Below are 27,995 nucleotides of genomic sequence, written 5' to 3' on the forward strand. Positions count from 1 at the left end.
GCTAGGATGCAGATAATTCCAATCCTGCTGTTCCCAGCAGGGCTATTAGGTTTTTCATCTTTCTTCACTAAAAAACCTCGACCTTCTTGTTTTTTGTTTTTTTTTTTTTGAGAGGTTTTTGCTATAGGGTACGTGAGCTTGCCAGAAACACAGAGAGAGACAGAGAGACAGAAAGCAAGAAATCACCACCCAGAGGGGATGGCCATGCCGCAATCCCTTCTCCTCTATTCTCCTCTCTATTCTCCTCTCGGGATCTTGGGCGTGCATGCACATGCACCCGGTGTGAGTTTAAGCCACTCGGTCTGGGACTCAAACCGTGGTCAACTACATGAGAGTCCAGCGACATAGCCATTATGCTAACTGCTGGTCCCGACCCTCTTGTTTTCAACTGTAACTCACTACTATGGTTGAGGAACACCAGTATCCAACTATTAGAAGAAAATGTGTTCTAGCAGATTGTATCTGTCAAGCACTTCAGTGATGGTGACTTTTAGCTAAATTCTAAAGATGACATGAAATACAGAAACATCAGTATTTGGATGGCATCATCACTTATATCACTTAAAATGAGACTTTTCCGTGTCTTTGTAGAAGGCTACATCTGATGGCAGTAGAGGACATCTATGCTTCCATATCAAAGCAGGAAAATGGCAGGAGGAGAAATGGCCATATTCTAACATCATACAGTCACTATCACTACTGTTGTGCTGCTGAGTAGCTTTTTCAAAAATGTTAAAACATTTACATATATAACTTATTTATATAGCTAGATACCAAATAATTATTTCAAAATACCAAATAATCTAGAAAGGGCAATAAATTCAGAAAGGCTAAGCTGAAAGTTGTAGAAGGACAGGAAGGTAAATTTTCCAGAGGAAATTTGATGGTATATTTAGAAAGCAGAATATCCTTTTAATTTAGGAACTATTTCATTTGAACTACTACTTTTCTCCATCTATTAAGAGAAATAATGCAAACGACTTACAATTCTAAAGCCCTTATCAGGATAATGGATTTAAGAAGATATGCAAAAAATGTCAGTTTCCACAGAAAACAAGTGACTGGCCGTGGAACCCTGGTGGGATATGGGAAGCAGGTATTTGGCCTTAGCTTGGCTCTGGTTGGACATTTGTGATGAGGCCTGGACTCTTCCAGATCTTCATTCCTTGAGATCACGGTACCATCATCCTCTCGGGTTGTCAGAATTGTTGTTTCTTCAGGTACAGACTCAATGATTTCTAGATGAGAGGACCATCAAGTCTGCCTTGGACTTGGCCTGAGAAATTTACACCCAGACAGGAAAGTTAAAACTGCTAGCAAGAACTCTAACTGCCTCTCATCTGAAATGAGAATGCTTTGTGGGCCATCAAACCTTGTGTGAAGATAGGATGTTCTTTCATGAAAAGCATGTAGAGAAAGAGAGATTTCAAGTGGAACTTGCAGTATTATCCACATGCATATGTTTGGGTTCTAAATGCCTCTGTTGGCTCTTAACTGCAGCACCTAGAAAGTCATTGCTTACATTTGTGGAGCAAAACAGGTGCATCTCACTGGTGGGTTCCACACTGAAGTGCATGACAAAAACCTCACAAACCACATAAGCTCTGTTTAAAGCCGATGTCAAAGAAGAATGCACCTGTGTCCTGGCTATGAAGAAAGAGATTCCGATGGCTGCCAAGGACCACCTTCCTCATTATCCCTCTGTTCTCTGCTCTGGATTAAACCCAACTTCCATGTTCCTCATAAAGCACATGGAACAGACTATGCTTTTGGAATCCCTGAATAAAATATTTTCAACTCATCATCCAGACCTTGCACAAATGGTTTCTGAGGGCTTTGCTTATTTTCTGTCCTGTCTCCTTGTGGATTGTACTGACACTGGGACGTTGGTGATTCCTGAAATTTAGCTTATTTAGCTTGCAGCTTATCCAACAATGGTCTTCCTTTCCTTTCTTTAAAGAAACCACTGTACAACCAGCTTTGTGAAATAACTGAAAAAGCAGACGGGGGCCCGGATACACATGTGGGTATTAAACAGTGCCACTGAGACCCTGCAGCAAAGTTGTGAGAGAAGAGACAGAAGTTACAAGGATAGTGCCTGAAAGATGTGTTGATGTGGGTCCTCCCGCCAAATTAAAGGAAATACCTTTTTTTTTTTTCTTTCTTTCTTTTTTCCACCGGTAAGCAGAACAAAATGCAGCAGGAGAAATTAGAGAAAAGTATTCTCCATCCTTCCTGGGACTTGCCTTCCCCCCACCCCCACCCTCCTCCACAGCAAGTGCCACCATTTTTCCCAAAGGGCCCAGGGCCTAAATGACAAGGAGAACTGTCATTTAGTGCCATTTCTTGCAAATGCGGAGGACTGTCATTTAGTGCCATTTCTTTGATCCTTTGCTTCAGCTTGTGCCCCTGCCAAAGACAAAGAGAAACCTTCTGTTAGATTAAAGATAAAACATCTTCATAGGTTTACTCAGGAATATCTGTTTAATATAGCCATTTAAGTGTCTCTCACCCCTGAAATAGGCCTAGGAATACTTATCTATCAAAGAACTTTGGAAATCTAGGCTGAAATTGTTGACACATGGTATCTTTAGGAGCATATAAATCACTGCTAATACACGTGTGTCACAATGACAGTGTGGTTTGACTGATGGGTTCAATTACTTCAACTCTTCAAATTATTCTTTGGAAAAACCTAATCTTGAAGGGGGGATTTTTCCTTTGCAGGCCCAGTCACATGCTCTAGTTTCCAGATCAGCATATGATCAATAATAACAATTTAGATAATGCTGATCTGCAAAATTGATGATGGTTACGTCACTAGAGTCCTTAATTATCAAGTATCTGATGTGTTCTTTATCCATGAGAGAATTTTAACATACTGTGCTCTAGAAGAACCTATACTCTTTATACCTCAGGTTTTTATTTTTATTCATACATTCAATTGCTATACATCATTTAGATTGTAAAGAGACTTTACCAAGCATGATATTTACCTCAGTCTGGCCCAGCTGAGAATACTACACACATTCTCATCAACAGATAATAGACCATATTTGTGTCCTGCAAGTGTCTTACCTCTCTATTTTTCCCCAAATTTTTTTTCCTATGCTCTTCCCTCCCCCCGACCTCTTTCCACTTTGTCTCTAGTGTCCATTGCACATGCACACGCTTTCCACTTTGTCTCTAGTGTTCATTACAATTTTTAATGCTTTTTTGTTTTCCAGTCTTTCAATCGCTACCATTAAGTGCAGTCATATGTTAAGTGGAGACCTACAATGTCTCTCTTTCATAGCCTGACTTGCTTTACTCAGCAACAAATCTTCCATATTCATCCACTTTCTATCAAATACCAGGGCCTTGTAGTTTTTTATGGCTAAATAGTATTCCATGGAGTATATGTGACACAATTTTTTAGTCCATTCATTTGTTTATAGACATTTGGGTTGGTTTCATATCTTAGCAATCGTGAATAATGCTGCAATGAATATAGTTGTGCAAGTGCTTTTCTGACTGAGTGCTCTCCTGTCCTTTGGGTAGATACTCAGGAGTGGAATCACTGGATCATATGGTAGTTCTATTTGAAGGTCTCTGAGCAACCTCCATATTGTTCTCCACAGTGGCTAGACCTATACCTCAGTTTTTTAAAAAAAAAATCTCCAAAATATTGGGGGGATTGGAAAAGTCATGATATATTTTTATATAGAAAAACAAAGATATGTCATGACTTCTCCAATGACCCAATACCTATAATAATCTACTTATTAAGGGCAGGTGGCATGATAGTTAAATGTGCTGGATTCCCACATGGCCGACCGTGGTTCGAGTCACAGACCTGGTGACTTGCTTTTTTGCTTTCTCTTTCTTTCTCTGTCTCTGGTCAAATTAAAAAATGATAACAAAAAGTGGGATTAGATAAATCTTTGAAAAAAAATCTACCTATTAGGAAATGTACAGATTTAAGCCTATAGTTCAATCTGTTTTGAAAAATGCATACTTTGAAAATGCATAATCTGTTTCTAAAAATGCATACAAACTATCAAAATGTCATTTCCATCAGTTCAGTAAGCTCCCTTCCCTAGATTTCTATTACCACAGGTTACTTTTCACAATTCGAGAACTACATACAAATAGAATTACACAGCTATCACTTTTGTCCTTGGGTCGTTCCACTCAGCATAGTGTTTCTGAGACTTACTCATGTTGGTGCTTGCTAACGGGAATCTTTTGCTTTTTATTGCCAAATGGCATTCCATTGTGTGGATAGATCAGGTTTTTGAGGGGGTCCATTTTTCTGCTGGTCTACATTCAGGTTATGCCAAATTTGGAATTTTGTGAGTAAACTATCTATAAATATTGTACAAGGCATTTGTGGGTATAGATTTTCACTTTTCGCTCACTCTTCTGACAGAGAGAAACAGGGTCTTACCATGCTCCCAAACAGGATCAGATTGCCAAGATCTGAACTTGGGCCTCCTGTATGGCTCCAGCGTTGCTCAGTGTTTTTTTTGTTTTTTTTTTTTTTGAGAGGTTTTTGCCATAGGGCGCGTGTACTCGCCAGCCAGACAGAAAGAGACAGCGAGACAGAAAGCGAGAAATCACCCCCCAGGAGGGATGGCCACGCCGCAATCTCTTCTCCTCCATTCTCCTCTCAGGATCCTGGGCATACACGCACACATGCCCGGCGTGAGTTTTAAGCCACCAGGTCCGGGACGTGAACTGTGGTTGATTAAGTGGGAGTCCAGCGACATAGCCGTTACGCTAACTGCTGGTCCCCAGCGTTGTTCAGTTTTGCGCAGTCACTAGCACCACTGTGGCTGGACCTATAGGTTTTCATTTCTCTCAAAAACGTAAAATTATTGGGTCATAGGATGGATATATGCCTAACTTTGTAAGAAACTGACAGTTTTCTCAAATCATGTTATTTTATACTCCCACCAGCCATGGGTGAGGGTTCCAGTAGCTCCACATTCTCTGTAACAATTGACATTATTAACTTTGCAATTCAGTACTGGTGGGAGTGTGGTGATACCTGTCATGGTTCTGTATTGTATATCTGCAATCCTTTGTGGTTAGAAATCTCAATCCAAATCAAATTAAACCTGGAAAGGCTCATGACCAACTTTGTGCAAGTCCCCCCTGCTGCCTGGGAATGACAGCATAAAATGTGAATTCCAAATATATTTCATGAGCTGTTTGACGTTAATTAACTAATAGTCATTCTCTTTAGTTTCTGCTTAGAAGGAATCTAAAAGTCCAGTTTACTAACTGTCGTAAGATGCCCTTCATATCATTAAATGTACTAGACTAATAGGGAAAAAAAATGTTTGCTATGGCAAAGTAGAAGAAACTAGGTTCAGGAAGCCCTTATAAATAACAGTGAATCAGCATATGAATGCAAGCACATCAACCATTTCTCCAGGTCTTAGATGACTCATCCCTGCAAGGAAGACTTAGAGCAGGTGATCTCTAAGCTAAATTTCTTTCTTAGTGGCTTATGAATCTTTAAAAAAAATTTTTTTTGAGCTGTGTATGTATATACAAAAATAGAATCTTGCTTATTGTAGACAAGATTTAAAGTATCAAAAAATAGGAGAAGAAAGAATCCTACATGATTCCTCCACTGATGGTAAATACTGATGTATTTCTATAATTAATTTATGGAGGATTCTTGTATAATATTTTTTCTACATTTTTCATTAGATAAAAATCAGAAACTTTTAATAATAAATTTTATAATGATAGATGACAATATAACATCTTGAAAAAAGGGGATTTCAAAAAGTTTGGGAAAAACTGGGATTAAAGTAGTTTACTTCGGTGTAAAAAATTTTGAAATCCATGCATAGTTTTTTTTATAATAGTCATTTTCCATGGACTTTAAAAAATTGTGCAGTTTTTAAAAAATCCTGCATATATAAATCCCTAGCTAGACATGTGTTAATATTTTTCAAATTTCTTCATAATTTTTGTTTTTAAAAAGCAAAATATTGCAGCTACACTAAAATTATATTTTGATTTTTTTTTTCTCCAGGGGCACGTGTTTTCAGGGGCGAGAGCGAGAAAGACAGTGAGGAGGAAAGTGAGAAATTACCCCCTCAGAAGGGATGGCCATGCCATAATACCTTCTTTCCTCTGTTCTCCTGGGGTTTAGGGCATGCATGCGCCTGCACCCAGCATGATTTTCAAGCTGCCAGATCTGGAACTCAAAACACAGTTGGCCATTTGGGAGTCTAGCTCCTTAACCATCATGCCACCTGCTAATCTGATACACTGAAGTCCTGGTAGATGATAAATTAGAACTATTTCTCTTTCTTTCCAGAAACAACCAAAATCCTGGCATTTGTATAAATCAACAACTTGAATGTTTTTATACTTTTATGTACATGTATATTGACAAGTATATACAAACTCACACAGTAAAAAGTATGCTTTATTTCATTTATTGAAAACATACACAATTTTTTCACTCTATTTTTAACTGCTCACCAATTTTTACTATATATTTTATACTCTATTTTCATTCACCTCTGAGATTGACATTTTCTTTGTTTATAATTTATAATTGTTTATAATTGTTTCATGTACCTTCTTTAACACTCAATTTTCTTCTCAATATTATGCATACTTTAGTAGCTTTTAAGAAAAAGAAATGTGAGTAACCACCTTTTTCTTCTGAAAATGGTAGAGATCATTTTCTTAAGTGATAGCAAAGCTATCACACTCTATATTTAAATATTTTTTCTAAGTTTTGAAGACTTGGTATAAAATTCCATTGTCATCTCCCCTAAACTATTAGTGTTGAGAAACCTACTGACTAGATAATAGTTATTTCTTTCTAGGCAAGCTATTCTTTTTCTTTATTTTATTTCTTTTAATCTTTGGTTTTCTGAAGTTTCTAGGTATGGATTTATTTTGCATACAAGTCCTTGTAATTTATTGTTTTGATTTAAAATCCATGACTTTTTCAATGTTGATAAATCTACTGCCATTAACTTTCAAATATTTGCTATTGGTAATCTCTTTGCAGTGCTGTTATTGGACATAAAATGGCTTGCTTATTCTCTTTCTGATCTTCATTTCTCTTTTCCTTCTCCAAGATTTATGCCATAGAGCATGTACACTCACCAGAGAGGAAGAGAGAAATTGAGATATTGACCGCTGGAAGGGATGGCCATGATGCCATTCCTTCTCCTCCATTCTCCTAAGATTTTGGGCATACATGTGGTGGCCAGCGTAATTTTTAATTTTTTTTTTAGAGGTTTTTGCCATAGGGGAGTTGTGTTTGCCAGAAAGAGAGAGGAAAAAATGAGACAGAAAGTGAAAAATCACTCCCCAGAGGGTGATTGTTTATATGAGTGTATATGTTTTAGCAATCCTAAACTATACACACTTGTCCATTCTTCTCCTGGGATCTTAGGTATCTGGGACTCAAAGTGTGGCCAGCCATGTGGGAATCCAGTGCTTTAACCACCACGCTATTTGCTGGTCCCTTTATTTGTCTTTTATACTACATTTTTATTTGGTCTTTCCATTGTTACTTTTTCAGTGTTGCTCTTTTTTTTATTGTTTTATATCTGTTTTATTTTTAAATCTTTTATGTAGTTATTTTATGAAATTTTCAAAATTTTCTATTCTCTCAAATTCTCATGTGCTAGTTGTCCTGTAATTTTGCCCACTGACTCTCACTCATGATGGACTATTTCCTTGTGTGTTTTGCAAGTCTTAACCTTGTGAACTCATCTTCAGAATCTTTTTATTCCTCTGTAGGAATTCCATATGATGGTATCATATTTCTGTTTGCCTCATACTTCAGGAATAATACTGATTTATAATCAATTATTAAGTTAATGTATCATTTTGTTACTGCATGACTGAGAGCATAAATTTTTGTTTCAAACTCAAGGTGCAGTTATAGTTTCTATCTCTAGGAGCTCCCCCTACCCCGCCCCATAGCATCCTATATAAACACAAGTTTTATTAATTTCTCAAGCTGGGAATCCCAGATCAATTTACACAGAGGTACCACTTCTGACTCTTGGCCTTGAATGGCTGAATGTCCTAGGTGGGCATTAGAACACAAGAACCTGGCCATAGGCCTTAACTCTGTATCACGATCTAAAGTCCTAAGTTTAGTAGCTTCAAACATCAGTGATTTATTTCTCAAGACTCTATAATCTGGCCTAGACTCTGCTGGGCAGTCCATCTGCTCCAAATGCTGAACACTGGGACGAGAACATTCAAAATGGCCTCTTTGTTTCCAGGACCTCTCCATGTGACCTTGCTCGTCCTTTGGTATAGCCTGACCTTCTTACATGGTCTCTAGATTCTAGGAGCAAGCATTACGAGAGTGCGAAAAAAAAAAAAAATTATAAGAGCTCTTAAAGTTCAAGTTGGAAGCTACACTCAGTCTGCCGTATTTCTCCAGAAGCAAAGGTTCAGGATGTATAACCATCTCACTGGCCTCAAATCCTTGAAACTTGTTACATTTGCAATGTATTACATTGATTCACTGAACCATCCCCCTGTTGTCATTTATGGTACCCCTGAGTTTTCACAATTACAGATTACACAACACTGAACATTCTTGCATCATGTCTTTGACTTCTGTAATTGTGCTTCCAATTTTCATGAAAATGTGATTCAGAAAATTAAATAGTCCTCCTTTGTGATGAACTACTGGAGAACTGCTACAAACCCACCCAGCTGTGTACAAATGCTGCTGTGGGAAGCAGTGAGGACTGTTCTGTGGCAACAGTGTGCATAAGCTCACGATCATTTAGGGAGTTGTATGGTATCACCAAAGAATAGTGAATTGGGAGTATTTAAGCTTCCATTCATCAGCCCACTGACCCTGTGAAATTCACTTCTTCCTGGAGATCTGTTTTCTCTGAAATAATTTTTGGCCTTTCAGTTTCAACAACATATTTATTGGGTGGTTTGAAAAGTCATGATGCATTTTTATGTAGAAAAACATAGAAAAATATGTCATGACTTTTCTGACAACCCAACAGTTGGGTTAACATATAAGTTCACACTTATGTGTGGTCAAAGAAAATATTATTTTGACATTAACCAAGGAAGACACATATCCTGGTATGTTATCTGGATAGTAAAAACATAGAAGCATGAGAAGATATATAAGAAAAACCTAGACCAACGAGAGGGCTAACAGCAGGAAAACTCTGAGGAACTTGCATTTAAATTGTTCAGGTTTAGTCTCACTTCATTACTTTTTAATGGAAACTTCTCAGCCATATCATTTCTGTAGCTTAGTAGAATACCTTAAATACATGAGCAAGGTTAAAAAAAAAAGATGAATGTTTATAAAAACTTGTTTATGTGAGTGTATATGTTTTAGCAATCCTAAACTATACATATAAGCAATCACATTTCAATGCAATTGATGTTCAAGACCATTATGGGAAGGACAGATGCAGGGAGGTGCTGGGAGTCAACCATGTCAACACTTCGTCTGTGTCTTACATTCCATAGTTTTTTTCTTAACAACTAAATATCTTATGATAGGAATTGAAGTAATTATAAGAGTCAGGCTGATTTCTTTCTTCTAATTCTTCTCGCCAGCCCTCAAGATGTGTAAAAGTGTTATAGACCGGTTGTTATTCTAGATGTACATAAGTCTCTGCTGAGGGATTTAGAATATTGGCCTGGAAGATATCCTGAACATGGTCTGGTCCATACTTACTTCCTGAAGAGTTCCCTAAGGCTCATTTAGCTCAACACAACACTTTGGTGCAGACGCAGAGGGCCACAGGTAGCAGTGTGAGAGTACAGGACTTAAGGCAGGCCTGTTCCATGCACACTCAGTTACTTTACATAATCTCCAGGGCAAAGATTTAGTGTTATGCTTAAAAACAGATATGCCAAAAAACTCAGCAGGTAGCTTCTGGAGAAGCAATGCTTCAGAATCAGCTTGAGATTGCTGGAAATAATTTGATCACTCTAGGAGGCAAGAGGGTGAGACGGATGGAAAAAAATTTTCTTGTCAAAGCACAGAAAACCAGGGTACCGCCTAATTTGAATATGCTGTGGCTTATCTTTTCTCCTTAAAGAGGACAAGCTTCTGGGGGTAATCTTTTCTCCTTGCACCCTGTCATTTGGTTTAAAGATCTTAAAAGTTTAGTCTAAGACAGGCTGTGGGACTTGGCAAAACTAGAAGGAAATCTAATATATCATTTGCAAACAGTTCCCATGGCTGGTTAAATCGATGGAAAATCCCCTCATAGGGGCATCTTACCTATTAATCTTCCTGGTGATTCTCTGTTGTATCATTGACACTGTCAACCTGACTATTCATTTCAACTGTAACAAAAAAGGAAAAGAGAAAAGGTAAAATATTTTTTAAACCTAAATTTCTTAAATGCATTGAAATGGCCTGTGATTTGATATCTTATGCCCCTTTTCAATTTGTTTTCATTTATTCAAGATTTAGGGACTATTCTTGTAGATTTTTACTGGTGGGGGTCGGGAAGAGAAGGACTGCCTCTTCAGTGAACTGTAGAAGCCGAGTTATCATTTCATACCGGTTTTGGCAGCTGGGGTGTTTTTATTACCATCTTTAAATCCAAAGGTCTTAATAGATAGCTAAGAAAATAAAACAAAGCAAAAGAGCTCATTGACATGAGGAGCAGTGAGCAGCACCCTCCAAAATGGCCATGCCAACAGGCCTGTTTGGTTTGCTATGTTTTCAATTTCAGAATTCAAAACAGCTCCTGTAAACCTGCCAGTGGGTATGGCGGCAGTGAACACCATGAAAGAGAAAAGCAAACATCTAAACCAGATCACAAAACCAGATAAAATGGGCACTTCTACTTGACTGTGTATATTCTATGTGATCATTTGCATAAAAATAGAATGCATAATTACTGCCATTCTCCAGATGTAGCCCAGAACAGGCATAGCAGTCACTCTGGAAATTTCCAAGGGTCAGCAAGTTTAATGAGATTGATATTTTTAAAACACCATCACCTACATTGTAAGTTGAGAAACTGAATCTACAGATAGATAATGGCCAGCTCATATGAAATAATAGAACTATGACTTAAAAATCTCTGTAGCAACCAGCCTGGGCAACGAACTACAACCTCTGCAGCAACTGGTTCAGAATGGTCAGCAAATAACAGCTTCCTGATTCATTTTTTTTCTGCTTCCAACTGGGAACCAACCAGGAAAGTCAAATATCCTCCCCAAAAGAGACCAGTGTTCTTGTTCCCACCTGTAAACTTATCCTGAATTTCTAATGATGTGTGAGCACTTTTTTTTTTCTTTTAAATTGTCAGAGGGTGTGAGTGCTCACTGGAGAGAGGCAGAGAGAGAGGGAAGGCAAGACAGCATCTCCTATGAGGCATGGTCATAATGCAATCACTTCTCCATTTCTGCCCCCTTTTGGGATTTTTGCACATTCATATGTATGCCCTCAACACCTTGCATTTTTTCAAGCCACCAGGTCCAGGACTCAAGTGGCAAAGTTGGCCACATGGAATCCAGCAGCTTTAACCACTCCATGAACTGGTCCCCGAGCTATAAGTTGTCCGGATGGAGCAACTCTGCTTATGTAAAGAGAATCATTTGTAAGTTGTCCATCTTGGTATATAGTTCGTGTCTCAAGGTGGGAGTACGCAGAATAAAATACAGGACAACATGCTTTTTTTGTTCTTTCAACCAAAGGACACTAGTTCCAAAGCCTATTAATAAATGTTACTATGAAAAGCATTCCATGATCACTGAAGTTTGGAAGAAGTAATGTTAACCAGGTTAAATACATTTCTTGACTTCTGAGAGCCTGCAGTCCTCCTCTATACATGCAAGTAACCTCCATGTAAGGGCTAAAACTCAGTTTTCCCCTACACTTCTTTCCTTTTTATTTAAGGAACAGTATATGGGCCCGATATTCCTCAGAACATGCTTTGTAAATAATTAGTTAAAAACCAATCTAGGGGCCGGCAGGTGGCATGGTGGTTAGGGGCACTGGACTCCCAGATGCTTGATCATGGTTTGAGTCTCAGAACTGGCGGCTTGCTTTCTCACTGTCTGTCTATCTCTCTCTCTGTCCTTCTCTGGTCAAATTAAAATAAATAAAATTATATAAAATAATTCTTAAAAAAATAAAAGTCTATAGAGGGGCCAGCAGGTGTTATGGTGGCCAAGAATCTAGACTCCCACATGGCTGACTGGGGTTTGAGTTCCAGACCTCGTGGCTTTCTTTCTTTCACGTTCTCTCTCTGGTGAGCATTTGCATACTATAGCAAATTAAAGAACATAATAATAATAATAGTAATTATTTAAAAGAGAAACAGTCTATAGAGGCCAACAGGTAGCTTGGTAGTTATGGTCCTGGACTCATTCATGGCTGAATGTGGCTCCAAGCAACCAAGTCCCACACTTGGTGGTTTGAAAATTATACTGGGCATGTGTGCGTGTGTGCCCAAAATCCCAGAAGAAGGGACTGCAGTGTTGTCATTCCCCGAGGGGGAGGGTGACTTCTCACTTTCCCTCTCACTGGCCCTCTCTCTAGTGAGTGCACAAATCTTATGGCAAAAACCTAAAAAAGATGTAGTGTCACAATCAGGCTGGGGCAGGTTTAATTCAACTGAGAGTGATTTACATGTTGTGGCTTTGATGAATGGGTGTGGGGTTTAAGAACACTGTCTTTCCGGACCAGCAGATGGTGTAATGGTTACGTCACTGGACTCTCATGTAGCTGACCACAGTTCAAGTCCCAGACCCGGCAGCTTAAAATTAATGCTGGGCATGTGTGCATGCATGCCCAATATCCAAGGGAGAATGGAGGAGAAGGGACTGCAGTATGGTCATCCCCCTAGGGGGTGATATCTCACTTTCTGTTTCTTTCTCTCTCTCTTCCAGCAAGGGCATGTGCCCTATAGCAAAAAATAATGTCTTTCTAGGTAATGTCCATGAGTAAAAACTAGTTCATACAACAAAGCTTTTTTTATACTGAAGGGAGGCAATTCAGGAAATAAGTCTATGGCAGGGAGGGACACCTAGTCTAAGAAACTGTTATAAGCTGTCATGTAACTTCCACTACTGGATGAATTATTCCCAAGGTCATTATCAGCTCAAAGTAATGTAGTTTTCTCTGTCTAAAATAACCCAAAGAGCAAATTGTTCTCTTATAGACTTGTGGAGTCAAATATTTATTAAATCGTGTAAGTTTATATAGTGATTTTTCTAATGCAAGTGATGGCATTTCAAAGGTTTGGGAACATTCTGCAGGGACAAGGGAACATTAATATGTGTGAGGCTTGGGATATTTACATGCCTTCAATAGTGTATCTGGATAGATATAGAATTTTTTAAACTTAGAGGGCTATTAAAAACTCACTGTTTTTGGTCACAATGTCTCATGAGATACAGTGAGACAAAATGATGAAGATGCAAGAAGCAGCACAGCCTGATCTCAAGTCAGGGTACCTCGAGTGTTGATGGAGGAGGGACAATAGGCAAGTACCTTTTGCAGATGTGAGTGATGTTTCCATACAATTTATCAGGTAAATATCAGTTTAGTTTAGTCTTAGAATTATCCTCTATGGCATTACTATTGTTAGGCATAATTAAACTGAGACTTATGCTATTTAAAAAAAAAAACAGCTAGCTTCAGTTTAAAACACAATAAATAAATAAAAGAGGCTGCCATTTTTATTCCTAGTGAAACATGGTTTTGAAATTTATCTTGGTCTCACCAAATATGTTGATTCATCGAACAGATTGCTCCTTTAATCCTAGATTACACACAGAACATGTATCAGATTTGTAGTTTGCAGAAATTCCAAATAGCTAAAAACCTTACCATCAGGACTTGCAGCATTTTCTGTATCACTGGAGTCTTCGCTTTTCACAGGCACTCTAGGTGTGTCCTCGCTTTGAACTGAGAGAGGGAAAGAAGATAGTCCCTGATTAATAGAGAATTATAACAGCCTGACTGCCAATTGTTCTGTCACCCTCCATTGCCCTCTTAAATTTAAAAATACGCCTGGGATTCAACTTCTTTTCAGGAAAGGTTAAAGGCGGAAATAGTGGGTTGAGTTGTTTGAATACTTTGGCAATGTCTTCTAAGTTCTCTTTAATTCATGAGGTTATCACATACATACATACATGATTTCTCAAATTAGAAATACGGTGGCAAGAAAGAAGGAAAACTTGGTTTAATCAGAACAAGCTACAACATAAATATAGGGGAGTGTGCATGCATGCGCGCGTGAGCGTGTGTGTGTGTGTGTGTGTGTGTGTGTGTGTGTTGATGAAGCTTAACTTTTAAAGACAAAAAAAAGTAGAACCATTTTTCCTTAGGCATACTTGAAAGCTAAAAGAGTCATTCTCCTGACAGTGAGGTTTCTTTCTTTCTTTCTTTTTTCCCTTGTTTGTTTAAACATAAATGAATGGCTTAGTTGTCTCCCCAGGAGACCATCTCAGATGCTGCCATTTTGGACATACAATCCAAAGTCTTAAGTTGGCTTCCATTGTGACCGTCCTCCATTTACCTAATTTCAAAAGGTTTTCCATTTTGCTCATCCATTTGCTGTGGTTGAAGCTTTAACATACCTAAGCATGTAATGTAATATCTTAAATATATAAAAATTTAATAGTTAAATTAATTATGTACACATTATACAATGTTTATTAAACATAAAGAGTTCCTAAAATAAAGATGAGGATCAGCAACCCAACAAAAAAATGGTAAAAATAAATTCCTAAAAGAAATAAATTCTTGACCTGTAAACCTAGAAATTTTTTAATAAAAAATGCAAATTAAAAATTATAGTTAAGGGAACCAGCAGTTAGCGTAATGGCTATGTTGCTGGACTCCCATGTAGTCGACCGCGGTTCGTGTCCCGGACCCAGTGGCTTAAAACTCATGCCGGTCGCGTGTGCGTGCGTGCCCGCCCAAGATCCCTAGAGGAGAATGGAGGAGAAGGGATTGCGGCGTGACCATCCCCCCTGGGGGGTGATTTCTCGCTTTCTGTCTCTATGTCTCTCTGTCTGTCTGGCGAGCGCACGCGCCCTACAGTGAAAATCTCTCAAAAAAAAAAATTATAGTTAAAAGGGATTTCTGCTTAAGATGGACTGTCACAATGCAAAGTTACCCTTTTGCCAAGAACAGCTAGAAACACTGGACAAATTATTGAAAATATATTAAAGTCCCGGAGAGCAAGGAAGGCAACACGAATTTGAAGAGGTGTGAAATGGTGAGCATCCATGTGTACCAATAAGTTGAACAGTCTCCAGATGCCCTCTGAGAGTTAGAGGGGGGCCAGACTTGGTGGCCAAAGTGCAGCAAAGACAAAATACTTTGAAAAGTACTTCAGGGTTTTTGTGGGGTTCCCTGAATGGTTATACTCTGTAGCAAGAATAAACTTGAAATATTGATAGGACAGCTTTCTTTTCTTTCTTTCTTTTTAGATCTTTTTGTGCTTGCCAGAGAGAGAAAGGGGAAAAGGAGAAATTGGTCCCTGGTAGGTGACCATGCCACAATCCCTTCCCCTCCCCCTCTCCTTTTGGGATTTTGGGTGTGCATGATGTGCACTCAGCATGTTTTCTTTCTTTCTTTCTTTCTTTCTTTCTTTCTTTCTTTCTTTCTTTCTTTCTTTTTCTTTTTTTGAGAGGTTTTTGTAATGGGGCATGTGCACTCGCCAGAAAGACAGACAGAGATAGACAGAAAGTGAGAAATCACCCCCCAGATGGGATGACCATGCTGCAAGCCCTTCTCCATTCTCCTCTCAGGATCTTGGACATTCATGCACATGCGCCTGGCATGAGTTTAAGTCACTGGGTCCAGGACTCGAACCACAGTCTACTACATGGGAGTCCAGCAACATAGCCATTATGCCAACTGCTGGTCCCAGCACCCAGCATGTTTTCAAGCTGTCAGGTCTGGGACTCCAAATGTGGTCAGTCATGTGGGATCCACCATGCTTCTGCTGGCCCAATAAAAACAATATTTAAAGAGATAACAAATGATATTTGCCAAATTAATGGAAGATATAATGTCAAACCAATGTTTCAATAGCATCATGATTCCCAAGTCGAATGAATGCAAAATTACACTCAGGTCAATCATTGTGATATTGCTAAAAACCAAGATTAAAAATGTATATATAACATTATCTAGTGAAAAAAAGACCTGGTAATGTCAATATACTAAGAGTCAGATTTAAAGATGAATTTGCAACAAATACAATGGAAGGCAGTAACAGTGCAATGACACCTTCAATGTGCTAAAAGAAATTATCTCCAACCCTAAAACTCCATATCCAAGGGAACCAGCAGTTAGTGTAATGGCTATGTCGCTGGACTCCCATGTAGTCGACCGCGGTTCGCGTCACGGACCCAGTGGCTTAAAACTCATGCCGGGCGCGTGTGCGTGCGTGCCCAAGATCCTGAGAGGAGAATGGAGGAGAAGGGATTGTGGTGTGACCATCTCCCCTGGGTGGTGATTTCTCGCTTTCTGTCTCTATGTCTCTCTCTGTCTGTCTGGCGAGCGCACGCGTCCTATAGCGAAAACCTCTCTAAAAAAAATAATAAAATAATAAAAAAACCTCCATATCCAATAAAAACTTATTTTAAACTTTAATATGAAATTAAAATATTTTCAGAAAAATTTACTTTTTACTTTTTATTTTTTATAAGCAAAGTGAAAGGAATAGTTTCTACCACATTAAAAAATTATTTCAGGCTATGTCGTAATGGCTATGTCGCTGAACTCCCATGTAGTTGACCGTGGTTCAAGTCCCGGACCCAGTGACTTAAACCTCACACCTGGAGTGTATGCGTACATGCCCAAGATCCCGAGAGAATGGAGGAGAAGGGATTGCAGCATAGCCATCCCCCCTGGGGGGTTATTTCTCACTTTCTTTCTCTCTGTCTCTCTCTGTCTTTCTGGCGAGTACACGTGTCCTATGGCAAAAACCTCTCCAATAAAAGAAAAAAAATTATTTCAAGTAGATTATAGATGTAAATGTGAAAGCTAACATGGAAAAAGACCTGCATATCACTAGTCAAAAATTAATTACACAGGACAAGTTAGCACTAACCATTAAGGAACAGACAGGTAATCTGGAGAATATTAAAATTAGCAACACTGGGGCCAGCAGGTGGTGTGGTTAAGGTACTAGACTCCCACACAGCTGACTACAGTGGGAGTTTCAGACCTGGCTGCTTGATTTCTCACTTTCTCTCACTCTCACTCCCTTGCTCTCTCACTCTCTCTGGTGAGCACATGTGTCCTATAGCAAATTTTAAAAATATACTAATAAATAAATTTTTTAAAAAATGAGTAACACAGACTTATCAATACATGCCATTAAGAGAGTACAAAATAAGTCAAAGGAGCCTTGTACAGAATATATAAGAAAAAAATGTATACAAAGCCACACAGTAAATACAAGAAACTCAATAGAAAATGGGGAAGGCACAGACACATCACACACACCCAAAACGTCCAGGTTAGTCACTTTTTTTTTTTTTTTTTTGGCCATAGGGTATGTGCACTTGCTGGAGAAAGAGTGGAAAAATGAGAAATCACCCCCCAGGGGGAAGGCCATGCCACAATCCCTCCTCTGTCCTCTTTTCAAGATTTTGGGTATGCATGAACATGTGCCTGGCATGATTTTCAAGTCACTGAATCTGGCGCTCAAACCATATTTGGTCATTTGGGTAACCAGAGATTTAACTACCATACCACCTGCTGGCCCCAGTGGCACATTTTTTTTAAAGTGACTTTTACCAAATATTAAAGCTTATCAAATATTATAGCATTTAAATATTGAATCACTGGCAAAGTTATGATGTATTTATGAAAGTGGATAGGTAATAAGAGGTGTGAGGGAGGGGGCAAAACAAACACTTAAGAGACACCAAAATGAAGTTGGGAATATAAATTAGTATAGCCACCATGGAGAACAATATTGAGATTATTCAAAGACCTACAAATAGAACTAACATCTGATCCAGAAATCCCACTCCTGGGTATAATCCCAAAGGATAGGAATGCACTCAGTTGAAAAAAACACTTGCATGTCCATTGTGGCATTATTCACAATTGCCAAGACATGGAACCAACCTAAATATCCATAAACAGATGAATGGATTGAAAAAGTGTGGCACATATACATTATAGAATACTACTCAGACATAAAACCAATGAAACCCTGGTGTTTGATAGAAAGTGGATGAATATGGAAGATTTACTGCTAAACAGAGCAAGCCAGACTAGGAAAGAGAGACACTTTATGTCGCCATTCAACATATACTGAATGTCTGCACTCTATGGCAGAAACTGAAAGACTGGAGGGTATAAAGGCATGGAGAGCAGCTATAAATACTAGAGACAGTGTGGGAGGAGGATGGAAAATAGCAGAGGGTGAGACAGGGGTAATCAAGGGGGAAGAGAAAGAGGCAAGACATTTAAGGGACATGAAAATGGAAAAGTATCTGTTGATGAAAATATGTATGGTAATATCTTTGAACAAATATACAGTGTATTCAGAATGGTAAAATTCATTTGGTATACTGTAATGATACAGTCATTGAATGTAAATAAATAAATAAAATATTTTTAAATCTGTTGATGTATATGGTAATATAATATATATTCTGACTTGACTAATATGTACTATAATCACACTGGAAAAACCATGTTGTCCACTGCATATAAAAAACAAACAAACAAACAAAAAACCTTGGAATTTTTCACTAGTAAAAGGACTATACAATGTCTTTCTTTCTTTCTTTCTTTCTTTCTTTCTTTCTTTCTTTCTTTCTTTCTTTCTATGGAGAGGTTTTTGCTGTAGGGCGCATGCGCTCGCCAGAAAGACAGAGAGAGACGGAGAGACAGAAAGTGAGAAATCACTCTCCGGGGGGGATGGCCACACCACAAACCCTTCTCTTCCATTCTTCTCTTGGGATCTTGGATACACACGCACATGCGCCCAGCATGAGTTTAAGCCACTGGGTCCACAACTCAAACCATGGTCGATTACATGGGAGTCCAGCAACATAGCCATTATGCCAACTGCTGGTCCCAATGACTATATAATGTTTTGATTTCCTTTTCAACTCTCTAGGACACCATCAGAACTATTCAAAATACATTACTATTAATTTTTATAAAAAATAGGAAAAATCAATAGAACTATCTACTTAAACAGCCTTTTCTTGCCTTTCTTCTTAGGGTCCTTGTTGAGAAGGGATCTAGAGGTACATATAGCTTACTCTTTCAGAAAAATTTTTTTTCTTTTAGACTTTTTTGCTTTAGGGTGCATGTGATTGCTGGAAAGACAGAGAGACAAAGATGGAAAGTAAGAAATCACCTCCTAGGGGGATGGGCATGCTGCAATTCCCCTCTCCTCCACTCTCCTTTTGGGATTTTGGGCATGAACAAAATGCAAAAACTTATGCCTTGCATAAGTTTCAAGCTGCTTGGTCTGGGATTTGAACCTGTCAGCCATGTGGAAGTCTAGCACCTCAAGCTGCTGACCCCAGGAATTTGTGTGTGTGTGTGTGTGTGTGTGTGTGTGTGATTTTTGCTATGGTGCATGTGGGCTTGCTAGAGAGACAGAGAGACAGGAAACAAGAAATCACCTCCCAGGGAGATGGCCATGCTATAATCCCTTTTCCTCCCATCTTCTCTTGAGATTTTGGGCATGCATGCACATGTGGCCAGTGTGAGTTTTATGTCCCTGGGTCTGGGTAACCATTATGCCATGTGCTGGTCCTCCAGGAAATTTCTTTGAAAGTCATTACTGTTAATGATACTGTGAAGAATGTTCTATCGAATAGGTAGGATGTGAGTCAATTAAGCAATACTTAACAAAAGTAGAGGAGAATACCAAAACACTTTTAAGAGCTAGGTAAGAAGGGAAGAAAAAAAAAAAGAAATCCAAAAGGTGAATCAGAAAACAGTAAACATTTAACTTGCTTGTCCTGTATAACCTCATTATTTTACAATGTAATATGTGGTAAGTCTCAGATTTTGCCACCCCATTGGCATAGATTAGAGTGAGATGCAAGGGCAGTTCAAGATCCATAACAGAAAAAAAGAATTACAGGGGCAGGAGAAGAGAAAGTACAGGGAAGGATAGCAAGAGAACAAATAGAGGCATGGCATTAGTGAGACACAGATATGGTTTATTGCCTGTTGATGATGACATGTATAATATCCTCAACTGGACTGGTCTGAGAAGTATTTCATGTTGAGTAAAGTTTTTTTACAAGCAAAATGATAAATAGTGATTGAATGTTTAAAAAAATTGTAATAATAATAATAATAATCTGGAAAAGTAATGAAAAGCTATTGGATCATGATGGGGATTTTAATGTCTTTATATTGATTGACATGCATGGTATTCCTTCTGGGAAAAGAAATCTAATACACTGTAAAGTTAAATGCGATTCAATGTAATATAAACAAGCCTATAATAATAATAAATAAATTTTAAAAATGTTAAAAAAAAACAACAGGCTTACATTTGGAGCTCTGTGTACTGCTACATTCCTGAAGCAGATGGGGGTACTGTCTGTTGGTCCACTTTCAAAGCCTCTAAAGATTGGCTTGGTAGACATGTATTTACTATCATAATTATATAAGTGGTATGAGATTTTGACTGTGTATGTGTGCAATGGCACACTTCTGTAAATTTGCATGTGCATACATATATATGTGCACGTGTGCAAGCACACACTTGTGTACGTGTCATGTATTTGGAAAAAGAGAGGAAAAAGACATTTGTTACCGACTTGCATGCAGCACCGCTAATATCCTAACGGCTTCTATCTTGCTGGGCAGTGCCACTGAGAGCCCCAGAGAAATGAGTCCATTTCCCATAGACAATAGAATCTGATCAAAACAAAAATTGCCTCCACAGCCTATTTATTCCAGTTTGCCTGTTTCTCTCTCCACTTTGATTTCTGCTGCTTGGAACACAAACAAGAGGTACAGTGCAGGGCTCCTAGCAGGAGATAAAAGATGCTGAAATAGAAAAGGTCTGGGACATTCAGGGCCATTTTCATTTTCAATTACCAACTGCAAACCATACCCTTCAAAGTCTCAATTGTAACAGACTTTTGTAGGCAGTGAAATTACATGAAAAGTAATAAATGAAGCAGGTCTCATTACAAAAGAAAAGATACCGAGATGTATACAGAATGCAGTAAACCAGGTGTTTAAAAAATATATCATTAGACAGATGTTGGAGGATCCGCCAGCGTTTCCTTTTGAGATTTGTATTGACAGCAGACTCCACACAACAAAAAGAATTATTGGTAATTATTTCTCAGAATATATAATTACATAGATGACAAGACAGCGAGAGAAAAGAGGACGAGTCTGGATTCCATGCCATTGAATTAAAGTCGTATAGAGTTAAACCAAACATTCTTGAGCCACTCTGACCACTTTTTGCCATTTCTGTGTTCCAGTGTCACTGTTTACGTAATGGAGTTAAAAATTATTCAAAGATGTTCACTTCCTACTTGCCACCACCATGGATGTCTGCTCTACGTTCTCTAATGTTGGGCTCAGGCATAATATTTGCTATGGCCAATGGGATATTAGCAAAAGTGAGACAAGCAGAGACTTGAAATGCATTTGTACAGTTAAAGCTTTTCTTCTCATGCTCTGCCTTTTACCCCAAGAACAGCATGATTTATGGAGTACCTGGTCTCAGGTAGACGAGAACAGGACACAACCTGAGAGTGACTCACAGCCTGGCATGCTGCTTGACCCAGAGTGGCTGTACTTGATACTAATACCAAACTCTTCTGAGTTTGGAGATAATTTAGTATGCCTCATTATTACGATATCTAACTATTAGGTTATCAGGAAAGTCAGGATGTATTTTTCTAGGTTTTTCTATGCAAAATGCATCTGATTTTCTCTATGCCCCAACAATACACTTAACATGTTTTTAATGGAATCAATCCTAAAGTTGTTTCTAATTTTTTTTTTTTTTTGGAGAGGTTTTCGCTATAGGGCGCGTGCGCTCACCAGACAGACAGAGAGAGACATAGAGACAGAAAGCGAGAAATCACCCCCCAGGGAGGATGGTCACGCCGCAATCCCTTCTCCTCCATTCTCCTCTCAGGATCTTGGGCATGCATGCACCCGGCATGAGTTTGAAATCACCAGGTCTGGGACGCGAACCGTGGTCGACTACGTGGGAGTCCAGCGACATAGCCATTATGCTAACTGCTGGTTCCCAGTTGTTTCTAATTTTTATTCCATGAAAATTATGGCTATGAAATCATGAGCTTGATTTGTATGTAATTTTTAAAAAAACACATAATAATAAATATGTTAAAATTTATATCACTTGAAATCGTGTGCCAGACTACAAATAGTACATTTATGAAATATTGAGAAACAGTGAATGAAGTTCCTTAATAGGCTAACGTCTACTGACTTCATAATGGTACTGGAATGGAAGAAAACTGGTTTTAGAGTTTAGGGCATCTGTCACATACATTTCACTCCCAAGATTAAATTGAAAAAGCTCTGATTGCGCATACACAGACACTAATTTATGTTTTCTTCAAGCTACAGATTGTTGGAGGAAGTGAATTCAATTAGACCTTACTTTACCCTAGACTGCCAAGTTTACAATGAAGGTTTGGAATCCAAGTGCGACTAAGTGAAAGGAGATCCAAAGACCAATTTAAAGAGGAAGAACAGCATGTCAGTGTAAACACAGGGCTTGGAGAAAAGTCGACTCTGATACAAGACGTTGTATCCACAATGTTGTGATATGTTCCCATATAGTACTTTGTTACAGTCAAGTCACCAATGCTCTTTTATATGATCTTAAAAGTCACTCTTCTTGATGATGTGATTCCAATAGCATAAACTAAATACATTTAACCACAAAAAGAATATCCCAGTCCTTGTTAATGGCATTGGTTTATCCATTCACTCATCTGCTTGAGGAGTAAGTATTCAGCTTTCATATCTAGGTGTTTTGCAATAATGCATAGGGGTGCAGGGGGCAAACATCCTCCTCTCCTGAGAAAATCCCTCCAGACTAAGGAGAAACAAAATAAATGAGCAGGGTTCAACCCATTCTCCCTACAACAAATGCCATGCAGTAAATCATAACTCCAGCCTCTATAAATTCCTCTCTCCATTCAATATGCCTTTGCTTTTATTCTTCCTTCCTACTTCCCCACCTCTCTTTCACTCTTTCTCTCTCTGTAACTTTCTTTCCTGTCACCGTGTTAGATGCTAGACCTTAGAATTGGCCATCTGGGCTACCCTTCTCAGAAGTATCACTGTTAGTGAAAGGGGTTAGAGTTTAATGGATGTGGGCAGAGCTGGTTTTCAATCCAAGCTTTGGCGTTTCTATCTGTGTGATCTTGAGCAAGTCCTGTTCACACTGAGGGTCTCAATTTTGTCATGTATAGATGAAGGTAATAAATTATCCCTCAGAAAACTTAGGATCAAAAGAGTGCATGCAAACTTAGCTGAATAAGCTCTTTGTATCATTCAAGAATTTATCATATATTCCTCCTTTCTGGTACCATTGATTAGTTTTTCTTTAGCCAGCCATTATTATTAATGTTTAGTCTCTACTATGTATGAAGCTTAATGAAAAAATTTAAATGGATTAGAGCTCTGGTTAAATCTGAGAAGAAAACACTATTGCTTTTTAGCTTTGTATTTTTCTTTTATTACTTCTTGTTATCCTTAATTGGCTTTCTTGCATTCTAGATGGAGAACAAATAAGTATCAAAAATAAAATTTCACACATTTTTCTTTCTGGTTTAGAAACAAGACTCATTCTTTTCAATTTACTAAAAAAGAATTGGTCCAGAATCTCCCATTAAAAAATTCAAACTTCAGATATATACTTTATTAATATGTCTTATTTTTCTTTGTCTTTAAGTTTTTAGTTGGAAATGAGCTGTTCTAATTAATAAGTGCCAGAAATTGAGTATATCTTTTTTTGTTGTTGTTGTTTTTGGAGAGGCTTTTGCTATAGGGAATGTTCACTTGCTAGAAAGACAGAGAGAGAAAGAGAGACAGAAAGAGAGAACTCAATCCCCAGGAGGATGGCCACACCGAAATCCCTTCTCCATTCTCCTCTCAGGATCTTGGGCACACATGCACATGTGCCCAGTGTGAGTTTAAGCCACTGGGCCCAGGACTCGAACCCCAGTCGACTACATGGGAGTCCAATGACAGCCATTACGCCAACTGCTGGTCCCAAGAAATCAAGTATATCTTGTCAAAAGATAATGTTGAAATTATTTAGCCACTGTCACTCAAAATAAGTCAGATATTTCTATCCCACAGCCTAAAATTTCAAAAGCATGTCCAATTTTTACACCTTGCCCAGTAGGCTGTCCACATAACTTTCCTTTTTCCTTTTCTTTTTACTCTTTCCTTTCTTTCTCCCCTTTTCTCTCTGTTCTTTCTCTACCTTCCTTTCTGTATCCTCAATCTTTCTCTCTCCCATTGCCACTTTCTTTCTTTTTGGAATTTAAAATTTATTTTGGAAATCCTCATGTTTTATGAAGCTTTAATTGACCAAAACCAACTATCATTTAATGAGATCTGTACTGATTTTAAAAATAGCATGCATTTATTTCTAACTATAGTAGAAATAATTTAAGATAGGAAAAGCCTAAGAATCCTAACTGTTAACTAAGGCTAGTGACATTAAAAAACAAAACCAAAAAAGAACACTTATCAAAAAAATGAAAAAGAATACTTGTCATGATTATAACTTTCAAACTGCTCAGAAAATTGCTAATGAAAAATGACCCTGATACTTCTCTCCACATTAGATTTCTCTTATTACCTTCCTGGAGAACATAATGCATGTGATCTGTTCTCTGTTTGCTTTGCTCTCACTTTTGCCCTCTCTCACACCCTGTCTCATCATTTTAATTTACATGAAGTACAGATGACAGCTTATATTCTCTGCAATATGGCCTTTTCGTAGTCTACATAAATATATGTGTTTACAATATAAACACATATATATTGGGTTGTCAGAAAAGTCATGATGCAGTTTTGCATAGAAAAATGTCATGACCTTTCTGATAACCTTAGTTAAGCAGGACTTTTCTGACAATCCAATATATTTCATTATTTTATTTTTTAATGGAATTATTTAATTTTATTTATTATTTTTAAATTTGCTATAGGGCCTGTGCACCCAGGAGAGAGAGTGAGAGAGAGCGAGCAAAAGTGAGCAAGCCAGAAAGAAAGAAAGAGAGAGAAAGAGAGAAATCACTCCCCAGGGGATATGGCCATGCCACAATCCCTTCTCCATTCTCTGCTCGGGATCTTGGGCACGCATGCACATGCCCCTCACACGAGTTTAAGCTACTGGGTCCGGGACTAGAACCACGGTTGACTACATGGGAGTCTAGCGACGTCGCCATTACACCAACTGCTGGTCCTGTTGTATTTTTTTTCACTGGAATACTCTTAAGCCTTTTTGCTTTGTCAGTAATTCGGTCTTTGCTAGTCCTGATTTACTAATCTAATGATTGAAAATGTATCTTATTTCTCACATTTCAGATCATTTATGTTATCTTATCACCTTCTCTTCAAGCTTTCTATGTGTTTGCAAAGTTCTTCTATGGTACTTGTAGGGAATTTTAACCTTTTTCCTGGGTTATGTTTTCTTCTGGAATGGATCCTACATCTGCCAATTGCTGCTGTGTACACTTGCTCACTTCCCTCCTTCCCTCTCTCAGATGTAGCTTCAGTACCTACATAGCCATGCGACTCCTTTCTCACTGTGGCCTGATGGTCCTCCAGGAGCTACCCAGAAGGACCATTTTCTTTCCAAGGTTTTCTTCAGGAGGCGTAAAGTGGTAGAGCATCTACTACGTTAACTGTGTTGGATTTCTCAACCAGTGTGCAGTGTATCCGGTGCCCAGCCCAGGCTCCCCCCAGACTTTGTTGGTATTATAGTTTGTCACAATTGGGGTGGGGGGCTGTCTTTGGGGCTTAGGTAGTCTTTTCAATTTAACAGGCAACAGAACTTTCTAAAAGAGAGAATCAGCCTAGAGGTCTCTCTTTTCTTCTGGTGGTTTCTCTCTCAGCCTTCCAAACTAGCTGGTAATAAACCCTCAGCAGACTCTTCAGAAAAAGAAGGAAGCTCCTTCAAGGAAGCATTACTTGGGCCTTCGGCATTTCTCTACTCTGCTTCTCACGCATTCTGAAGCTCTTCCTCATTTATTTTTCTCTTTTGTTTCAGATTTGTTGAAATTCTTGTTTTTTTTTCTGTCTTCCCTAGAGATAATTAGTTCTCAGCATTTATTGGTCTGCCTTTCCTCTCCCATTTCTTCCCAGCAGGAGATACTGAAATGGAGAACTGCAGCAGGGTTTTCCTGCACCTCCTGGGAAAGGAGGAATAAAAGGTGTTCATGACTGGCTTAATGCTCTTGTGGAAATTTCTGTAGGCTGCTGCTCTGCCAGTTGGGGAGCTAAATGGTAGCTAGTGAGACTATTCAGGGTTATTTCTGAGCCCATGAAGGCAGGAAGTAGGTTAGGGTATTAGCCTCATTCCTTCTGCATTTCTGGAAATGTACCTTATCTTTTTTCTGGCTTCCAGTCCTTTATTTTATTTGATTACAGTTTTTGTTGGCTTTGTCCCCCCCTTAAGTGCCTTCATACCATTATATTTAGGGCATAGTGAAGTTTTGAAATCTGACTTTACACCCCCCTTCTTAAACTCAAGGCAGTCTCTTCTGAGTCTAAGAATTCACTACGTCATATGTACTTAGACTTTGTCAGCAGCTGGTTTTGAGAATATTGTTCAAATGACAGTTCTGATCAGACTTCATGTTATGAAGTCTGTATCCTACCCACCCCCAAACTTCATATATTGAAGTTTCAACCCCCATTGTTTGGAGATAAGGTCTTTATGAAGGTAATTAAAGTTAAATTAGGCCATAAGGGTGGGACCCTAATCCAATAGGACTGGATTCCTCTTCTTTATAAGAAGAGGAAGACAGGGACCGACAGTTGACTGGTATGTCACTGGACTCCCATGTAGTAGACCACGGTTTGAGTCTCGGACCTGGTGATTTAAACTCATGCCAGGCGTGTGTGTATGTGTGTGTGTGCGTGCCCAAGATCTTGAGAGAAGAATGGAGGAGAAGAGATTGTGGCGTGGCCTTCCCCCCCGGGGGGGGTGATTTCTCGCTTTCTGTCTGTCTGTCTCTCTCTCTCTCTCCCTCCCTGGCTTTCTGGCGAGCGCACACATCCTATAGAAAAAACATCTAAAAAAAAAAAGAAGAGGAAAACAGATATGGAAGTGACCCCCTCACTAGAAATCAAATCACCTAGCACCTTGACCATGGACTTCCAGTCTCTAGAACTGTGGGAAACATGTTTGTGTTATTTAAGCCACTGTATATGGTATTTTGCTTTGACAGCCCAGCAGGCTAATATGCTTGATTTACACTTAGTTCATGCTTTTTTAGGACAAAGGTACAATTAATTGTAGGTCATCTGTCACTCACTACTCAGATTTTCTCCCAAATGGTCCCAATCCTAAAGCTGCTACTTGAGAAATGTACCCTCTCTTTATTGCTTTGGACAAACACTGTAGACACATGTCTTTGGCCCTTTCTCCAAAGTCAGATGATGTTAATTAAGCTGCCAGGAACATACTTGTGGCAAAATTGCATGTTTCTCCAAAATATACTTTCTACACAAACACACCAGTTTATGTATTAATTGAGAATAATCTATTCTAATAAAAAACATATGTCTTTACTAGATGAAAGGTAGTAATGGTAGTTGGGGATGGACATGAGGTCCTGATACTGTATATGCAAGGGGCCTTCAAAAAACTCATAGAAAGTGTATACTATGAAAAATACACAGGAATTTCTATTTTTTTCACCAAACTAAACTCATTGCTTAAGTCCCTTTTGCACAAACAATTTTTTTCTTTATCTTACCCTCCTCCTCCCATAAGGCCCATGTGCTTGCCAAGGAA

The 27,995-nt window shown here is 38.6% G+C and overlaps 1 protein-coding gene across 2 annotated transcripts in view; it reads right to left on the reverse strand.

The window, feature by feature from the left end:
- Nucleotides 1-311: 311 nt before the first annotated feature.
- The window catches only part of LOC102499676 (O-acetyl-ADP-ribose deacetylase MACROD2-like), a 223,519-nt gene continuing 195,835 nt past the window's right edge, over nucleotides 312-27,995 (reverse strand). For both annotated transcript variants that reach the window (XM_014585984.1, XM_006143653.1), the window contains exons 9-11: nucleotides 13,829-13,906; nucleotides 10,259-10,323; nucleotides 312-2,409 (exon numbers count right to left, since the gene is read on the reverse strand). In XM_014585984.1, coding sequence (XP_014441470.1) covers nucleotides 10,262-10,323; nucleotides 13,829-13,906 — 140 coding nt within the window. In that variant the 3' untranslated portion in view covers nucleotides 312-2,409; nucleotides 10,259-10,261. The remainder of the gene's footprint in view (nucleotides 2,410-10,258; nucleotides 10,324-13,828; nucleotides 13,907-27,995) is intronic.

Source organism: Tupaia chinensis, unplaced genomic scaffold, assembly GCF_000334495.1.
Source record: "Tupaia chinensis unplaced genomic scaffold, TupChi_1.0 Scaffold000101_1, whole genome shotgun sequence".
NCBI lineage: Eukaryota > Metazoa > Chordata > Mammalia > Scandentia > Tupaiidae > Tupaia > Tupaia belangeri.